The sequence below is a fragment of the Palaemon carinicauda genome, chromosome 37 (genome assembly GCF_036898095.1).
Source record: "Palaemon carinicauda isolate YSFRI2023 chromosome 37, ASM3689809v2, whole genome shotgun sequence".
Classification (NCBI taxonomy): domain Eukaryota; kingdom Metazoa; phylum Arthropoda; class Malacostraca; order Decapoda; family Palaemonidae; genus Palaemon; species Palaemon carinicauda.
In genome coordinates, this window is record NC_090761.1 from 55,101,847 (window position 1) to 55,120,260 (window position 18,414).

Here is an 18,414-nt window from a genome sequence, read left to right on the forward strand (position 1 = left end):
ATTTATGTCTGGTAAGAGCTGTTTGATGTTATTTGGAGAAAACTAAATACATTAAAGGTAGTGTGTAAGTGCAGCAACATCCTTTAATTTTCATCAGAAATCTTCCTCTTGGGGGAGTTTTAGCAGCAGCTTACTGGTGAACCCAGTTGGTTTTCCCTAAATATTATCTTGATGAAGAACCCTGGTTTGCTTATTGAGATTGCTGGCCTCTAGCCCCTGTAGTGGCTGCTGGAATAAGGTCTAATATTTTAGTTCATTTAATTTACAATTCTCTTATCTGCAAGAAATTATAGTTTTGTTTATTAGTACTGTATGGGGATTATTCAGATAGATGATGGTAAGTATAATTTAAAGACAATATAAGTCTGATATTTCTAATAGATTTAAAAAAAATCTCTTTCAAACTTTATTTTCAGATAGCTTATTACAAGTAATCTAGACGAGACGAGTAGAATTTTAATTATATACTAGAATATGCTGCTGATCTGTTCTTATTAGTAGAACACCACAGGATTTCCAATGCTTGATTACCAGAATGCATAAAATATCACACAAGGTTGGGCTGAAGATTAATAGAAGAAAGACAGAGATGATGAGAATGGAGTATGCAATGGAAGATGAAATATCATAGGAAAGACAAATGATTTAGGTAGAATCATTCAAGCACCTAGGAACTATGATCTCAAAGACAGGGTCTGTAGAATTATCCATCCATATACCAAAGGCACTTCCCCCAATTTTGGGGGGTAGCCGACAACAACAAGAAACAAAACAAAAAGGGGACCTCTACTCTCTACGTTCCTCCAGCCTAACCAGGGACTCAGCCGAGTTCAGCTGGTACTGCTAGGGTGCCACAGCCCAACCTCCCACATTTCCACCACAGATGAAGCTTCATACTGCTGAGTCCCCTACTGCTGCTACCTCCGCGGTCATCTAAGGCACCGGAGGAAGCAGCAGGGCCTACCGGAACTGCGTCACAATCGCTCGCCATTCATTCCTATTTCTAGCACGCTCTCTTGCCTCTCTCACATCTATCCTCCTATCACCCAGAGCTTTCTTCACACCATCCATCCACCCAAACCTTGGCCTTCCTCTTGTACTTCTCCCATCAACTCTTGCATTCATCACCTTCTTTAGCAGACAGCCATTTTCCATTCTCTCAACATGGCCAAACCACCTCAACACATTCATATCCACTCTAGCCGCTAACTCATTTCTTACACCCGTTCTCACTCTCACCACTTCGTTCCTAACCCTATCTACTCGAGATACACCAGCCATACTCCTCAGACACTTCATCTCAAACACATTCAATTTCTGTCTCTCCATCACTTTCATTCCCCACAACTCCGATCCATACATCACAGTTGGTACAATCACTTTCTCATATAGAACTCTCTTTACATTCATGCCCAATCCTCTATTTTTTACTACTCCCTTAACTGCCCCCAACACTTTGCAACCTTCATTCACTCTCTGACGTACATCTGCTTCCACTCCACCATTTGCTGCAACAACAGACCCCAAGTACTTAAACTGATCCACCTCCTCAAGTAACTCTCCATTCAACATGACATTCAACCTTGCACCACCTTCCCTTCTCGTACATCTCATAACCTTACTCTTACCCACATTAACTCTCAACTTCCTTCTCTCACACACCCTTCCAAATTCTGTCACTAGTCGGTCAAGCTTCTCTTCTGTGTCTGCTACCAGTACAGTATCATCCGCAAACAACAACTGATTTACCTCCCATTCATGATCATTCTCGCCTAACAGTTTTAATCCTCGTCCAAGCACTCTAGCATTCACCTCTCTCACCACTCCATCAACATACAAGTTAAACAACCAGGGCGACATCACACATCCCTGTCTCAGCCCCACTCTCACCGGAAACCAATCGCTCACCTCCTTTCCTATTCTAACACATGCTTTACTACCTGTGTAGAAACTTTTCACTGCTTGCAACAACCTTCCACCAACTCCATATAACCTCATCACATTCCACATTGCTTCCCTATCAACTCTATCATATGCTTTCTCCAGATCCATAAACGCAACATACACCTCCTTACCTTTTGCTAAATATTTCTCGCATATCTGCCTAACTGTAAAAATCTGATTCATACAACCCCTACCTCTTCTAAAACCACCCTGTACTTCCAAGATTGCATTCTCTGTTTTATCCTTAATCCTATTAATCAGCATTCTACCATACACTTTTCCAACTACACTCAACAAACTAATACCTCTTGAATTACAACACTCATGCACATCTCCCTTACCCTTATATAGTGGTACAATACATGCACAGACCCAATCTACTGGTACCATTGACAACACAAAACACACATTAAACAATCTCACCAACCATTCAAGTACAGTCACACCCCCTTCCTTCAACATCTCAGCTTTCACACCATCCATACCCGATGCTTTTCCTACTCTCGTTTCATCTAGTGCTCTCCTCACTTCCTCTATTGTAATCTCTCTCTCATTCTCATCTCCCATCACTGGCACCTCAACACCTGGAACCGCAATTATATCTGCCTCCCTATCATCCTCAACATTCAGCAAACTTTCAAAATATTCCGCCCACCTTTTCCTTGCCTCCTCTCCTTTTAACAACCTTCCATTTCCATCTTTCACTGTCTCTTCAATTCTTGCGCCGGCCTTCCTTACTCTCTTCACTTCTTTCCAAAACTTCTTCTTATTCTCTTCATATGACTGACCCAGTCCCTGACCCCACCTCAGGTCAGCTGCCCTCTTTGCCTCACGTACCTTGCGCTTTACTTCCACCTTTTGCTCTCTATATTTTTCATACTTCTCTATACTATTACTCTGCAGCCATTCTTCAAAAGCCCTCTTTTTCTCTTCCACTTTTACCTTCACTCCTTCATTCCACCATTCACTGCCCTTCCTCATGCTGCCTCCAACAACCTTCTTGCCACATACATCACTTGCAATCCCAACAAAATTTTCTTATGCTAATTTCTTTTTAAAAAAGCTAGCACTTATTACCATCTCTTGTTCAACACACATATCTACCAGTCTCTCACCACTCTCATTTTCACCTGGTACGCCATATTTCCCAATGACACCTTCTACCTCTCCAGCACCCACTCTAGCATTTAAGTCACCCATAACAACTACATAATTCCTTCTACCCAGTCCTTCTACACACCTAGTTAATTCATTCCAGAACTCATTCCGCTCTTCTTCACTTTTCTCACTACCTGGCCCATACGCACTGACAAACGCCCAACATTCCCTACCCAACCTAACCCTTACCCACATTAACCTAGATGATATCTCCTTCCATTCCACTACTTTACCTGTCATCCATTCACTCAACAATAAAGCCACACCCTCTCTCGCTCTTCCCCTTTCAATCCCAGACACTCTACCAGACATTTCACCAAACATCACTTCACCCTTTCCTTTCATCTTTGTCTCACACAAGTCCAATACATCCATCCTTCTACTTCTAAACATACTTCAAATCTCACATCTTTTACTCTCTATCGTACTACATCCACGCACATTCAAACACCCCAAAACTAGAGTGCGGGGAGCAGTCACTCTCCCCCCAGCTCCATCTCTTTGTTGCTGTCTCACAGGATACTTTTACAGGAGAGGGGGTTCCCAGCCCCCTCGTCCCGTCCCTTTTAGTCGCCTCTTACGACACGCAGGGATAACGTTGGCGCTATTCTAATTGTTTTATGCCCCCGCGGCCACAGAATTATAGTTTAGTGAAAGATTGAGCAAAGCAAATCAGACAATGGCTAGGTTTAGTAAAATTTGGAAATCAAATCGCCTGAAATTACATATAAAAATCAGACTATATATCAGTTTAGTGAGATTGGTGTTATGTGGACACGAGTCATGGTATGACAATAAAATAATCTCCAATAGAATTATTAGATTTGAGAACAAAGCCCTGAGAAGAATAATGGGAGTTAAAGGGCAGGACAGGATTAGAAATGAAACTAGAAGAGATTACTCGAGTGCCATATGTGGATGAGATCATGATGAGGGGTTGATGGAGATAGTTTGGGCATGCTCTTCGCACTCCCCAAAAGAGATTAGTTCACCAAACTTTTAGCTGGGCTCCACAAGGCACTAGAAGATTTGGAAGATCCAGTCCTACTTGGCTGAGGACTATGAAGAGTGAAGATGATGATGAATGGAGAAGTATTGAATTAAAAGCTCAAGATAGAGACGACTGACAAAATCTAACCTAGGCCCTTTGCGTTAAGCGTCAGAGGAGATGATGATGACTTATTTATAAATGCCCTTTCTCTTTCTATCAATGGCTCTTAATTTATAAATAACCCTTCTCTTTCCTTCAATGGCTCTAATTTATAAATAACCCTTCTCTTTCCTACAATGGCGGCATTCTCTCTCTCTCTCTCTCTAGAAATAATTTTTTTTTATTGAAAATTATTTTCATACTGGTATTTTTTTTCTTTTCAGGGATGAAGTTATGAATCTTATAATAATAAGGTAAGAAATTGTCAGTTTTTTTCTTGGATATATATATGACAAACTTTAAAATAGATCATACAGTTACAGTATACTTTATTTCTTTATATTATTTTGATAAAGTAATACTCCACCCTATGTCTTTAATTGGTTTCAAGAGATTTGACTGTGTCACTTTAAGATGTAGATCAAGATTTTTGCCCTATAAAGTGACCTAAAGATTCCCTACACTGTACATGTTCTGAAGACACAAAAATACTTACAACCTGCCATCCTTTTATAAAAAAACCAGATACTCATGTTAATAAGCTAACAAGTGAAATACAGTACGGTACTTTAAGTAATTGTTATTTCATGACTTGAGACCGATAAAACAACAAAAGTTGGATTTTATATTCGTATTTAATGTTTAAGTAGAAAGACAAAGTCGTAACTGACACTTGAGATGGATATTACTGTAAATTCCTTATTTTCTATATTCATGTACTTTCATATTAAATTGCTATGCCATATCTGGAGTGTGAAAATTAAACAAAACAAAAAAAAAAACCTGAAAAAAATCTTGATGGTAAAAATTGTTGGGACGAATCCAGACTTTTTTTTTTCATAAATGACTTTGCAATTTATTTTCTTATTTTATGATAAATTATGTTCTGGGTAGTTAGTGTATATTGTTATGACTGGGTAATGAATAATCTTTTGGATAGTATTAAACATGAAAAATAAGTGTTTAATGATTATTAATGGAAGAAAAGTTTTAGTGGAGTAATACTACCTTTGGTGACTTTTACTTCTAACATAATATTCTTGAATGCACCATTTCTATTTTTAGGATTTCCTGAAGTGTTGCAGAGGACGCATTCAAGACAAGAGTTTTAAAAACTTGTGTAAAACTAGTGTTTCATTGCCGTCCTTTCTGTTTTTACTTCTGGTCACTTTAATGTAGAATAGCAGTTGAATTTTAAATTAGTTGCTAGAACTGTATCTTTAGATTTTCAAAACGAAAAGAAATAATTAGATTTACAGTATTAGTATTGATGCTACATCTTCCTAGTACAGTACAGTAATTGTTTGAGCACATAGAAAATGGTTTCTATTTTCCATTTTCTTTTAAATGCAATCTTTTCAGTCTCAGATAGGGTAAAATAATTGACTGATAAATAATTTCTCAATTATTGATAAGCAATGTTATGTATTTGAAGCTATGATATTGTGTAGATTTGAGTATGTTTTTAAGTGGGTTGAATCACTGTGTTGTATTTGTTAGCCTGTGGATGAAGTGAATTAAATTTGTTCATATTGTATTACAGATTTTTTCTAATGATTGTATTTCTTCATAATGTGATATGAAAATTTAAGAGATCAGTACTGTTATAGAATATTCTTTGGTTTGGCTCAATGTTCCGTATTTTGAAGGCTAAGAAAACTACACAGACTTATTTAAAGTTAAGACCAACAAATATATCCACTTACTTTCTGAGCTGAAGATTTTCTTGTGGCAGAATATATTTTGATATATTTAATATTCCATTAGGAAATTAAATCTGACTAAACTCAAGCTTCCAAAGGAATGCCGAACTTTAATTTCTTTTGAAGCCAAAATGTGGATGAATTATTGTGTCAATAGATCCCCCCCCCCCTATATTGCAGAGCTTGGTTGTAATGTTCCTTTAGTCAATGCTATTTTATTTCTTTTTTTCTTTTTTGCCAATGTTGTTGTAAGATCATGGGTTTAGATGCCTCATCATGGAGTTCATGGTACCCCAGCTCATAATATATATAGTCTGGTTACTGTAATTATAGAGTGATTGTTGCCATATCATTCCATACAAATTGTTAAGTTCTGTATATAAAACAAGTTTTAGCTACCTGTATATAGGTCACATTTACACTGTTTGTGTATAGATTGAAAGGGGAACACAGCAATAAGAATAGAAAATGAAGACTTTATTAATACACGTTGACAAAGCCTATAACAGAGTCCGTATACACTTTTGTATCCAGTTGAACAGTTTACAGAGGCAGGAAAAATAGTGTGTAGGGTAATATAGTAGCATATGATAATCTGAAATCAACACACTACAATAATTTTACTGCCAATTGCATCTTGAAGCCCAGGTGATTAATAGTAAATTATGCATCCGAAAGGCAGGTGTATTTTTTAATTTTCCCCGACTGTAAAGAATTCCTGTGTATTTGGTAGGGTTTTTGGTTGAAACTGAGTAGTTGGGATTGTAGAGTTCTTTTTGCATCCATTATTCGTTAATGTTCAGTTAGATCAAAATTTATTTTGCTAAGGTTAGGATGAATAACAAACCAGGTAATAAAATTTAGACTGAGCATCTTCACTTGTTAATAAATCATTCTCCCATATTACAGATTTTGTAATTGAACATAGTGGAAATGGGTTACCTCTATTTCTTTGTCATCAGCCATATTTTTTTTTTTTTTTTTAGATTTAAGTCAGACTGGACTGTTGCAGAGAACTGATTTCACAGATCCTATAATTAAGGTTGTAAATGAAATCTTATGGGTAGAATTGGAAATAATTTTTTTACTGTTTGATGACACTTTATGTTCAATGACATGTGGTCTCTAATTACATATCCACAATGACCTTTTTAATTTTTTCCCAATTAGCATTGCTTACTTCTTAGCATGGAAACTTTAACATGCTAGATGTGTAAAGTATGCTGGAAAATTTGTCATTTTTTGTTCTTGAAATTTGTCAAGGCTGCATCTACTCGATCAAAGTTACCAGACGATGATTGGTGGCAGGAATGAGCAAGAGACATGTTAGAAGGATGCACAAAGAACTAAAGGCATTGATTTGGTAACAACCAGTGCTACCAGATTTTTCTTCGTCACAAGGTGTCTACTTGTTCACAGGAAAGTTGAAAACCTATGTCAACACAGGTACTTGACATGGTCAAACTTTTGGTTTCAAAAGTTAGTTACATCTAGTCCAGTGCAGGCTGATATCATTACATTGGTGTGAAGCAAGATTAAAATGAAGCATTATAATGTTACGCTTTAAAACAAGGTGAACCTGTGACAATTTTACAATGTAAACTGCAAGATAGGTATGAAACAGAAATTTTAAAAAGTACAAGAAAATGGACCCCAACACATTTTACAATTCTTTTAGAGAAGAGTTTACTACCTATGATCATGCAGATAACATTTATGTGAAAAAAAAAACACTAAAAAGCCAAGATGTTAAACAGTCTACAAGTTACTTCTGTAATTGTATTTGTGCTAGTGTTGCAGTTCCTTGCCAAAACCATGGAAATCCAGACATGTCAGTGTGGGTGTTTGCCAGTTGTGTTCTTGGTTCTGACATCATCTATGCTCATTGCTGCTTCCCAGTATACTTTGGTAACTGTTTGCTAGGTTTTGTGGCCAAACCCTTGAGGTTTTCACATGTTATTGTAAGTCTGGATAGGGATGTAAGAATAAAATGGTTTGATATTGAAAATCTTTGTAAAACTTATTTTTTTTAATGTGGTCACATTTTCGTTTGATGGCTCCATCTTCATTACTGCATAATTTTCATAGGCTGTGATGTTATTTCATTCTTTCCTAAAAATACTTTTGACCCTCCGGCTAGGAAGCTATTCTCTTCCAGCACTTGTAAAACTATAATTGTACATGGCAGCCAAGGATTATTGAAATTGGCTTTAGAGAAAATTTAGTGGTAAATGAAATGTAATTTTGACTTTAAACCAGAATTTTAACTATTTCAACTAAATCCAATGCTATATTCCACAACATGCATTATTTGGTTTATGATGCAGGGTAATGAACTGTACTTTAATTTATTGCAGAGGAAGGCACTATACCGGTCAATTTTTTATATTAAGAAATGAAGAAATACATGTTTTATAAAGTCATAGGAAATTCTCTAACCTTGATTTTCTTTTAATCAATCCTTTGAACTGGGAAATATCACAACTTTAAAAAGTAAATTGTAATTTTATTAACAAAACAGTGCTTTAAAAGGAGTATGTCTTCAACAAATGTTGGAATAGCTGTTGAAATTTAACAAGCTAATTAACTACTAACAGGTGGCAGGAAGCCCTGGGGGGCCCATCTGTCTAGACTTGCTTTCAACCTTACGACTTGTGAGATGGGAAGTAAAGGACTGAAGTGAATATAGTTGGGATAAAATACAGATTGCATTAAAAATCTGTGATTTGTTCCTATACGAATGCAAACCATTACCCTTTAATAGGAAACTGATCTGGGGGGGAGAAGTTCATATGAACCAAAATACGACTGGTTTAACTTTGCCTGGAAATATCAGAGCACCTAATATGCATGAAGGACTTGAACCTGGTATCGTGCCTACAAACTCAGAAATAAACTAAGGAGATCTCCTTCCATCTTTTGTTAATACTAGTGATGTCAAAAGCTTGGCCACTTGTTTCACGAATGCCAAGGGTAGCCAAAAGACCGTGTAAAGAGCTGGAACTTGTCTGACACTCATTTCAAACGCTTGTATGGGGCTTCGGAAGAGATTGAGAACTCTAGTTCCCTCTCCGGACCCCAAGGATCCGAGGTGGGCATGCCTGCTCTAAGCTCTTGGGAACAAACCACTCCCCTTAGGAGCAGGTCCATGTTCCTCAGCTCTAAAACTGTATGAAGCCGAGAGGTAGTCTTTTCCCAATGTGACCGGAAGGCTCTTCTCTTGGCAGAGAGCGACAAGGAAATTCATGCCAAAGACCTTCCTTAGAAGGGTATGTTAATACGTAGTTCTCTTAATAGCTCCGCAGATCGGGTTCCCACTTGTTCTGTGGCCATCTAGGAGCAACCAGGGTTGTTCTGAGGTCTGGCATAATCAACATACAGCAACATTTTATCTGCTTACAATCAAGTTGGAAAGAAGTAGGCATACCAGTGGTTCTAAGGGTATCAAAAAAACATCCTCAAATCCTACCAATGGTCTAGAATAACGAGAAAAGCTGCAGGAGTTTCCAGTTCAGACTTAGTTAACAAGTATGAACCTTGCTGAGTGTTATCCACGATCAAGATGTGCACCTGCTTTGTCAACTTGAATGGATGTATGAGGTGGTGCGTCCTTGCTTACTGATGTAAACCGCGAATGTAGTGTTGTCACCTGTCAACACTGCAACCTGTTGTTATGCAGGTGCTTCCAGGGGCTGCATACCTAAGGGGTTTGATTCCTCAGGTTTGCACCTCACCCCTCCCTGGTTATGTCCACAAACAGTTGCATCTTGGGGGGTGGGGAAATTAGTTTAACTCTCATAAAGAGGTTCTGTTGTTCAAACCATGGAAGAGAGATTGCTGGCTGCTCACCATTGACTCTTCAGGCATCACTGAAGCTGTTGGTGGTGGACATTTTTGTGTGGAACAAGTTTCTTCAACAAAAAAAGATGTCCCAGTAGACATTGCCACCTTCCTGAGCCTGCTGATGTGATTGTCTAATGGAAATGCTTTTGCTATGGACACTAGCATGCTCAGGTATTTCATCCTTTAACTGGGCATGAGACTCGACTTCCTGACTGACAGTGACCTTAGATCACGACCAAAGGAAAACAATCATCGATCCTGATGCAACTGCCTCCCAGAGGAGGTCAGGATCTGCCAGTTGTCAAGAAACTTCCAGAGGAGTATCCCATTCTAGTGGGAACAAGCCGAGATCAGCGTGAACACATGGGAAGTAGGAGTGGATAACAGTCTGAAGCACAAAGCATCCTTCAGGTTCACCGGAAGTTTGTAGTTTTCCTCTAATGGCTGTTTGCACATTACTTGCTGTCTCTATACCAATCAGAGTCAGACAAATAAACTTGTTCAGCCAAGAGAGGTCAATAACTGGTATTCACATCCCAGTTAACTTCACTAGGTAAAGTTAACTAGGAATCCTGAGGACTGTCTCGAACAACTTCAAACACCATCTTCTCCTCCATCGCTTGACCTCTGCCGCTAAGGGAGGACATGAGACGATTCCAGAGGGGCTGTGGAATGCCAACATGATGAGAGTGCGGGGAATGTGAATGAAAGACGGTGTTCATCTCGAGACTTCCACCAGCCACTGTACTGCTTCACATCATTGCCACATTGCCCAATGGCAGACAGATGTCCTCGAACTTGCAGCATTTGGAGGAGGGGACTCCCATTTCCTCCCTTCGTGTCTCTACCCCCCCTTCCTAAACTGATTAGGTTGGGTACAAGAGGGTGGAGCATTGAACAAACCTTTCTACAAGGAAGACAGCTTGAGGTTCTGATCGGGGTTTGGGGGGGACATCGGAGATTCTTCATAGCCTATTTCAAAGGTGTGGCTGAGACTGGAATCTTGCTGTGGCTGCCTCTGAAGGTCCATACAAGGTGTCTGCATGATGGATAAGTGAGTCCTGGCTTAGCTTCGTCCACTTCTCCATTTTTAGCTCTATGTCACTCTGATGAAAGAGGGACATAGCCTTCAGCACCATAGCATTGCTAAAAATCAACATTCCTTGTCCTATTTCCCATTAGTAAAAAATGTTGTACTTCATTAACATTGCAAGAATGATAAATCCAAAGTACAGTAGTGGTGGAGGAAAGTTTTATAATTCAGACTTACACATTAAACAAAAATAATTAATGTTTCTCACATAAGATGGAGGGTGACATTTCCATTAGTCAACTGGTAAAAAGGGGTTGGGCAAATCAAATGTCTCTCACATACCTTACAATGCTGAGTAGGCCAATCAATTCAAATCCATTTGTCATATTTGTTGACAATAGAAGTAAAGATAGGTAAATCTACACATGAAAATGTATCTCTGGAAACACTAATAATCATTCCTGAAAGAATGAAATTTACTATAAAGTGCCATGCAAATATGCATTGATACAGTAGACAGTATAGACACGGCATGTCTCATGTTGACATTTTAATAACAGCAAGAAATCTCACCCGTTACAGTCCTCAGAAGGAAAATCAAAGGGTTCCATAACAAAAGGAATAAAACAAAGATAATTTACTGTAGGTTTTGTTACAACACAAAAGTTGCTAATAGGCTTCTCAGTCTGATAGCCTAACCTGATACTAAATATATGCAAACGAAAAATTCATTCTTATATTAGCCTAGCGTAAGAACTATAATTAGTTGGTAAAACAAAACAATGATTGTAATCTACCGTGGGACCCCTAAGGCCGGTAATAGTCGCACCGGTATTAGCCTACCAAATACGCGCCTAGGCCTAACCTATTAGACTTCACTAGCATAAGATATGTATCAATGTTAGGCCTACAATATGGATTAATTTATAACTTAGCAAAAGATCAAGCGATCAAAATATAAAATGGGATGGTCGGCAACTATGATCATGCCGTATAGCCTAAATCAGGCTACTTTAACATAATGAATAAATGGCCTCTATGACATAATAATCTAAGCCATCTAGAGGTATAAACTATCGTAAGATAAGGCTATTATGCTATTGACTGAAACAGACGACTACATCAGACAGGCCCGTCACAACATACTGACCTATACCCTATCATTAATAACATACAAATAATTATGCATGTATTCACTGCTAAAAACAAGGCATAAACAGGGGCCAATAAGCCGAGATGTTCTTTCGAGCCTGATTACAACACAAAAACAAAATTAGCGGGATTTCTCACAACCTTAAGATATTGTTCATGTGTTTAGGTAAAAAATACAATGTAAAATAAATACTTAGCTGTAAGGTAGTAAATAGGAGGGGGAATATTTATAGATGGAAAAAGAATGATTAATAATATATATAAATGATATGAATAAATTAATGATAAATATCTTTAATAACCAGTAAAAATCTCAATACCACTAAATCAAAGTTGAGTCGGAACTCTGAAGACAATACTCAAACAAAAGACTAATTTTCAAGGAAATATGGATAATGTTAATAAAAAGAGAAACATCTTTAAATTGATACAATAGTAAAAATTTCCAATAGTAAAATATCCATCTATATTCCTAACATCAAACATATTGGAAATCAAAGAAACATACAAAATGATAAAAACCTTCCAAGTGACGTCATTAAATGCCTAATATCAGCAGAACTAATTCTGTTGATTAAAAAATTTGACACTTTAATGGTGAAGTAGGCGATTACATCAGACCACTGATCAATAAAAGAAAAAACTGCTTTGAGGCCCGTCATAGAGAATGATTCCCTGGAAATACTCAAAAGCCGAGAAGAGAACATTCCTTTTCCTGGAATGAACCTTTGGTCAAGAGAGTGGGGAGGGATGCAGGAATTTATTCAATCAGTTAAGACAGTGAATTCTCTGGTCTGAAGAACTGAGAATTTGCTCTAAGGCCCTGCAAGGAATTTCTGGCCATGGCACCAAGGGAGGTCTTATATTCTTAATGGGCTCCAATCACATAAGTCAAATAGGAGCAATGGCACTCGTTGCACTCACAAAGGAAAGCAAGAATGTCAACGAACAAATACTGTCTCAAGATTCCCCGTCTCTGTCCAACCGGAATCGGCCACTGTTGGAATAACAAAACCTAGGGCTCCCTCTTTGCCAGGTATGAGGTCTCTAAATACCCTCATTAGATAGCTCGTTCCTCCCAGAGTAAGCACAAACTGGACCACAAATGGAACTGTGAGTGTATTCTGAAGAGGTTAAAGAGTGGGCCAATCGACAATCGGATTCCCATCAGAACTAGAATTGCATCTGGCTCTGGAACCTTCCAAAGAGGCTGACGCTACACATACTTTAGCCAATGTAGGGCAAACTATAGAAAGTGGTACTGTATCAGGTGGTGCACGGGTGAGCTAATCAGGTGGTGAACAGGCGAGTTTCACGAGTACCAGATACTTAAAGGTATAGGTCCTTGCTGCCAATTGTGGGCTGGGTTATCTCGGTTCGCGTAAGAGTGCTGAGAGTGATCCCAAGAGGTCACTTGCCTCTATTCCTGATTGCATGGGAATTTACAGGGACATGGACTGTCCATATGGGTAAGAACAGGTGACACATGATCTCGTTCCCATCTGTGCAATCATGTAGGAACATCAAAGGTGGACAGCAGGGTCACCAAGAGAACGATCACATGTTGACTGATCATGTGGTGACTGATTGCACGGAGATCGAACATGAAGAAATCTAGCGTGAGGAGACCAAAGATCAAGTTCCTGCCCAAGATCATGTGAATGAATTGCTCATAAAAGTGAAGATACCAATCACTAGTTCCTGTCACCCAACCAAGAATCAATTTCTCTGATTTTGGACCCTAAGTATCCTTAGGAGAGAGAATGATCAGTGGAAAAGGGAAGGAAAGAAGGGTGGTGCCCTCCTCCTGATCAATGCGAGTGCAGAATCTGTATGAGTGTGTGTGCTGCTTCATCCCTACTTACAACGTACTCTCGGTTTGGTATGAGACCGAGCATAAGTAACAGGAATGTAGACAGCTGTATCTTTTAACGATACACTTTCAAGGTCTGGTTCTCGGTGCCAGTACGCACCGTCCCTCCCTCTCTTCCCCCTTAAACACCCAGTGACTAAGACAAAACTAGAGGCAGCAAGAGTACGTCTGTACTCCTTACAACCAAAGTCAAAAGTGAGCGTCTACCTTACTGCCCCGTGGGAGGGGCTTCCTGCCACCTTCTGGATGTTAACTAATAAATATTGTTAGATTTCAACAACATTCCAGCCTTCCCATAAGTCATACTCCCATTAAAGAGTGATGGTTTACATTCATGCAAGAACGAATATTTGGAAAACAAATACATAAATAACATTTAACAATTAATCATGGAGATCTTGAATTTCTATCTGAATACTGTATAACGTACAGCAGCAGTAAGATGAGCAAATATTTCTTTCAAATTTAATGCTTATAACTAGCATGCCAATAGCAGAATAGGCATTTGGCTTTCAATTTCTTTTTCCTTTAATAAGAAAAAATATTATGAGGTAATTAACAAAATACAGTAACAAAAATAACAGTGGTAAAACTTCATAATGATCCATATTGAAAAATCTTAATTAATACAACTAACACCAATAAGATTATAATGCACATGAAATAATTACATTCACCATAAATAGAGTATTTATATTTCAAATAGTCTCAATGTGCAAGAATAATTACATTCATACAAATACGTCATCTCAATCTAAAATTGTCTCAATCACAACTCATAAGTTTATAATATACCTGAAAAGCTTATAAAAATAAAGGACAGAAACAACAAGAGATTTTTTGGCAAAAGAGAATTTAAACAAAAGGAAAAATGACAAATGGTTTGAAGAGAGTAATCGTTTATGCCAAATATGTACTAAACTATAATTTACGTTACGCATCACACCTGTAATACATAAAGTGGGCTAATTTTACTCGACAAATATGTTGAGCCAGAGATACCGCTGAACTATGAGGTAACCCTAAATTCTGAACCAAAGTTGGAAGATTTAATAATAAAAATGCCCTACCATCAACTTCTTGCTCTCGCAATCGTACAGCATGATGACAAATTGCGGGTTGACTTGCCACGTAAACTTCGACATCCTTAACTGTCCACTGCAGTGGGTCTGAAGTTACAGCAGCAGGTTCTAAACCAGGACTGGAGTCAGGATACTCTGTACGTCTCCTTTTCTGTGGTAGCTCTTCTCTAAAACTTGCGATGCCCTCTTCAGATCCACTGATATTTTCTTCCTCTTCCCCTTCTTCAACTTCACACTCGTCCTCATCTTCAATATCCTCTGAGGCATCATAAGTTGGAGCTACAAAAACAAAGCGTAACAGCATTACTATATTTTGTTGTTAAGAATTTTATCAGGGTTAAAGCAAAAAGCAACTTAACCATTCAAACATTTTTACTACCCATTCTCAGTGTGTTCTATGTTTAACACTATTTCTAATATTAAATTATTGTTATGAATAAACAAAACATCAAAAAGGTTTTCAAATTTTACAATATTAGAAAAGTTTAATATTACACCCTGGATGGGGGTTAAATACTGTATCATATATTTCTGCGTGTGAAACGACCTAAAATTAGGACAAATTCTAATTAATCTAGGTCATATCTGTTGTTTAAGATGATTGGTGAATTACAAACACATTAGTTTATAGGCTAATTTTTGCTGTATCATTTGAAATCCAAAATTATCTAAATAAAGGTGATGTTATATCATGCTTTTTCTAAACACACCATCTCAAACGGAACCACTGTTTTGTTTATGTTTCACTGACAATCAAAACTAACAAATGTATGCATTTACACACGCTCATAGGTTAGCTTTTGCAGCAACAGATATCTCACCAAGAATTGATTATGTAATGATTTTATCATATTAACCCTGTTTTATTTACTTTTTCCTTAGAACTTCAAAATACTGTGAATGAAATGAAGGCAATTTTATAATATACAGTATCATGTTTTCCCTAAACACACTGCTTAAAACAACACCATTCATTTGTTTACGATTCGTCGCTGATCATAACGAAAAAACGCATTTACACATCCTAGTGTTAAGTCATTTTATTACAAATAGGTTACTTACTATATCCATAAAAATTCCTAGACGGGAAAATCATTTTGTTTATGTTTAGTCAACAATAACAAACAACCTCTAATGACAGTATGATAATTTAAGATAACTTTTACAAAAGATAATTGTACATTCCATTTCGTATCAACTTGTAACCACAGCAATTACGGAATCAGCAAAACTGAAGAAAATACTAGACTACAGGTAGTTTTAAATTAAAGTTATAGAAAAATTTACTGTATTACCGCTATACTGTAACGTTCGATGTGACCGAGATGGTGCAAGATTGGAGAAAGTGAGGATAATTTGAATCATGATAGATTTTTAATGAAAAATTAATATCATGCTAATCTAAATGTTATTACTACCACCATTACAATTATCAAAGGTTAAAGAAAGAGAGTTCATTACATCACTGACATGGAATTTTTCTTCAAATAGGATATTTGTTATGAAATTATGACAATAAAATGTACGGTAAATATGGTTTGGTTACTTATATCACCAGTTACCGTACCTAGGTCTTCGCTAGCCTACCACTACTTGAAGACAATGGTAGATTTGATATGTTTTGTGGCGCATGATTCGCAGGCTTTGAACGGCTTTGCAGATCCCCCCCCCCTTTTTTTTCTTTTTTTTGAGACTGCATAAATGGGGAATTGCAAAATTTGAACACATATTTTGGGACCCTACTGTAGCATTATTCCATGCAAATGAATCTAGAATTTTGATAAAACTTCAGAAAGGAAGCCTAACTGTCCATGCCTTCAGTACACATTGTTATCCAATGAGGGCAGTTAATACTGTACTTCCTTTGTTACTTTACCCTCAGAAACATGAAAATGAAGAAGGACAATACATGTTAATGCTTAAAGTGTTTGCAGAAAATAAAAGTTTTGCTGTAAAAACATAATTTGTTCTTATGAACTCATTAACAGACAAGGCTGAATTACTTAGATGAAATAACATTGAGAAGCATTCAGAGAAACTATACTGTTACTTCAAAGTGTTGGGACAGATATTGAGAGCAATAGAGCTCTAAAATGAATTTTCTGAGACTGAAGACACTTTGGGATATGGATATGCTTACCCAAATATTGATATCACATAGCCATTGTATACAATATTATGAGTTTGCTTGGCAAAATATGGTCATCAAATAAGACTTACAGTACACTGCATGGTAAAATATACAGTATTTATTCACTTCATTATTGAGTTCACTTTTAGTCTAAGGATGAGAATTCTGGTATAATTACTATACAATATCTACACACATTTGTACTATATGAAATAGAAATATTGTGCAACCTTATTATGACAAAATGAACAACCCTGGAAATAAAAATGGAAAAATTCAAAACATCCTAGGATATAATATACTTACTAGCCAGAGACTTGGGTTGTAGAAGACGGTTAGCTCTGATGGGGACAAACAAACGTTTTCGGCCTCCTCTTTTACGTCTGTATATTAGACCGCCTCTTCCACCTCTATTGCTTGCAATTCTGCCACGCCCTCTAAAATATGATGAGGGATTGGCTTGTGTAAGCATCTGTCAAAATAAATTATAGAGATAAAAACCAAGTATCATTATTATCAATACAAACTAAGCTATAACCCTAGTTGGAAAACCAAGATGTTAAAAGTCCAAGGGCTCCAATAGGAAAAACTATCCCAGTGAGGAAAGGAAACAAGGAAATAAACCACAAGAGAAGTAATAAATAATCAAAATAAAATATTTTAAGAACAGTAACATCATTAAATTAGATCTTTAATTTATAAACTATAGAAACTTAAAAAAAGGAGAAAAAAAAGAGGAAAAGAAATAAGATAGAACCGCATACCGGAGTGTGCCCTCAAGCAGGAGAACTCTAATCCAAGACAATGGAAGGCCATGAGACAAGAGAATAATGGTTTGATTTTGGAGTGTCCTTTTCCTAGAAAACCTGCTGACCATAGCTAAAGTGTACAGAGGCTATGGCACTACCCAAGACTAGAGAACGATGATTTGATTTTGGAGTGTCCTCATAGAAGAGCTGCTTACCATTGCTAAAGTCTCTCTTTGCCTCTTACCAAGAGGAAAGTAGCCACTGAATAATTACATTGCAGTAGTTAACCCCTTGAGTGAAGTGGAACTGTTTGGTAATCTGAGTGTTGTCAGGTGTATGAGGCCAGAGGAGAACGTGGAAAGAATAGGCCAGACTATTTGGTGTAGGTGTAGGCAGACAAAAAAATGCTTACATTTTTTAAAACTTTAGGGGCAGTGTAGTATTTAACTTGCATACTACATAAGTTCCATCAAGCTTTATAAATTGTAGCTTCATAAAAATTCTATCATTGGCCTTTTGCATGAAATGGCCATAAGTAACAATCTTGAACAAATGCCTTCAATTCAATTCTCAGATGGGAACACTAAAGAAGACAG

At 37.4% G+C, this 18,414-nt stretch overlaps 2 protein-coding genes across 3 annotated transcripts in view; one reads left to right on the top strand and one right to left on the bottom strand.

Annotated features, from left to right (window-relative positions):
- Nucleotides 1–8,393, top strand: part of LOC137629688 (PAT complex subunit CCDC47) — a 40,074-nt gene extending 31,681 nt beyond the window's left edge. For both annotated transcript variants that reach the window (XM_068361245.1, XM_068361244.1), the window contains exons 11-12: nt 4,477–4,506; nt 5,318–8,393. In XM_068361245.1, the coding sequence (XP_068217346.1) occupies nt 4,477–4,482 (6 nt within the window). In that variant the 3' untranslated portion in view covers nt 4,483–4,506; nt 5,318–8,393. The remainder of the gene's footprint in view (nt 1–4,476; nt 4,507–5,317) is intronic.
- Nucleotides 8,394–14,535: 6,142 nt separating this feature from the next.
- Nucleotides 14,536–18,414, bottom strand: part of LOC137629687 (scm-like with four MBT domains protein 2) — a 47,515-nt gene continuing 43,636 nt past the window's right edge. Inside the window, exons 11-12 of the mRNA XM_068361243.1 lie at nt 17,376–17,541; nt 14,536–15,217 (exon numbers count right to left, since the gene is read on the bottom strand). Coding sequence (XP_068217344.1) covers nt 14,790–15,217; nt 17,376–17,541 — 594 coding nt within the window. The 3' untranslated portion in view covers nt 14,536–14,789. The remainder of the gene's footprint in view (nt 15,218–17,375; nt 17,542–18,414) is intronic.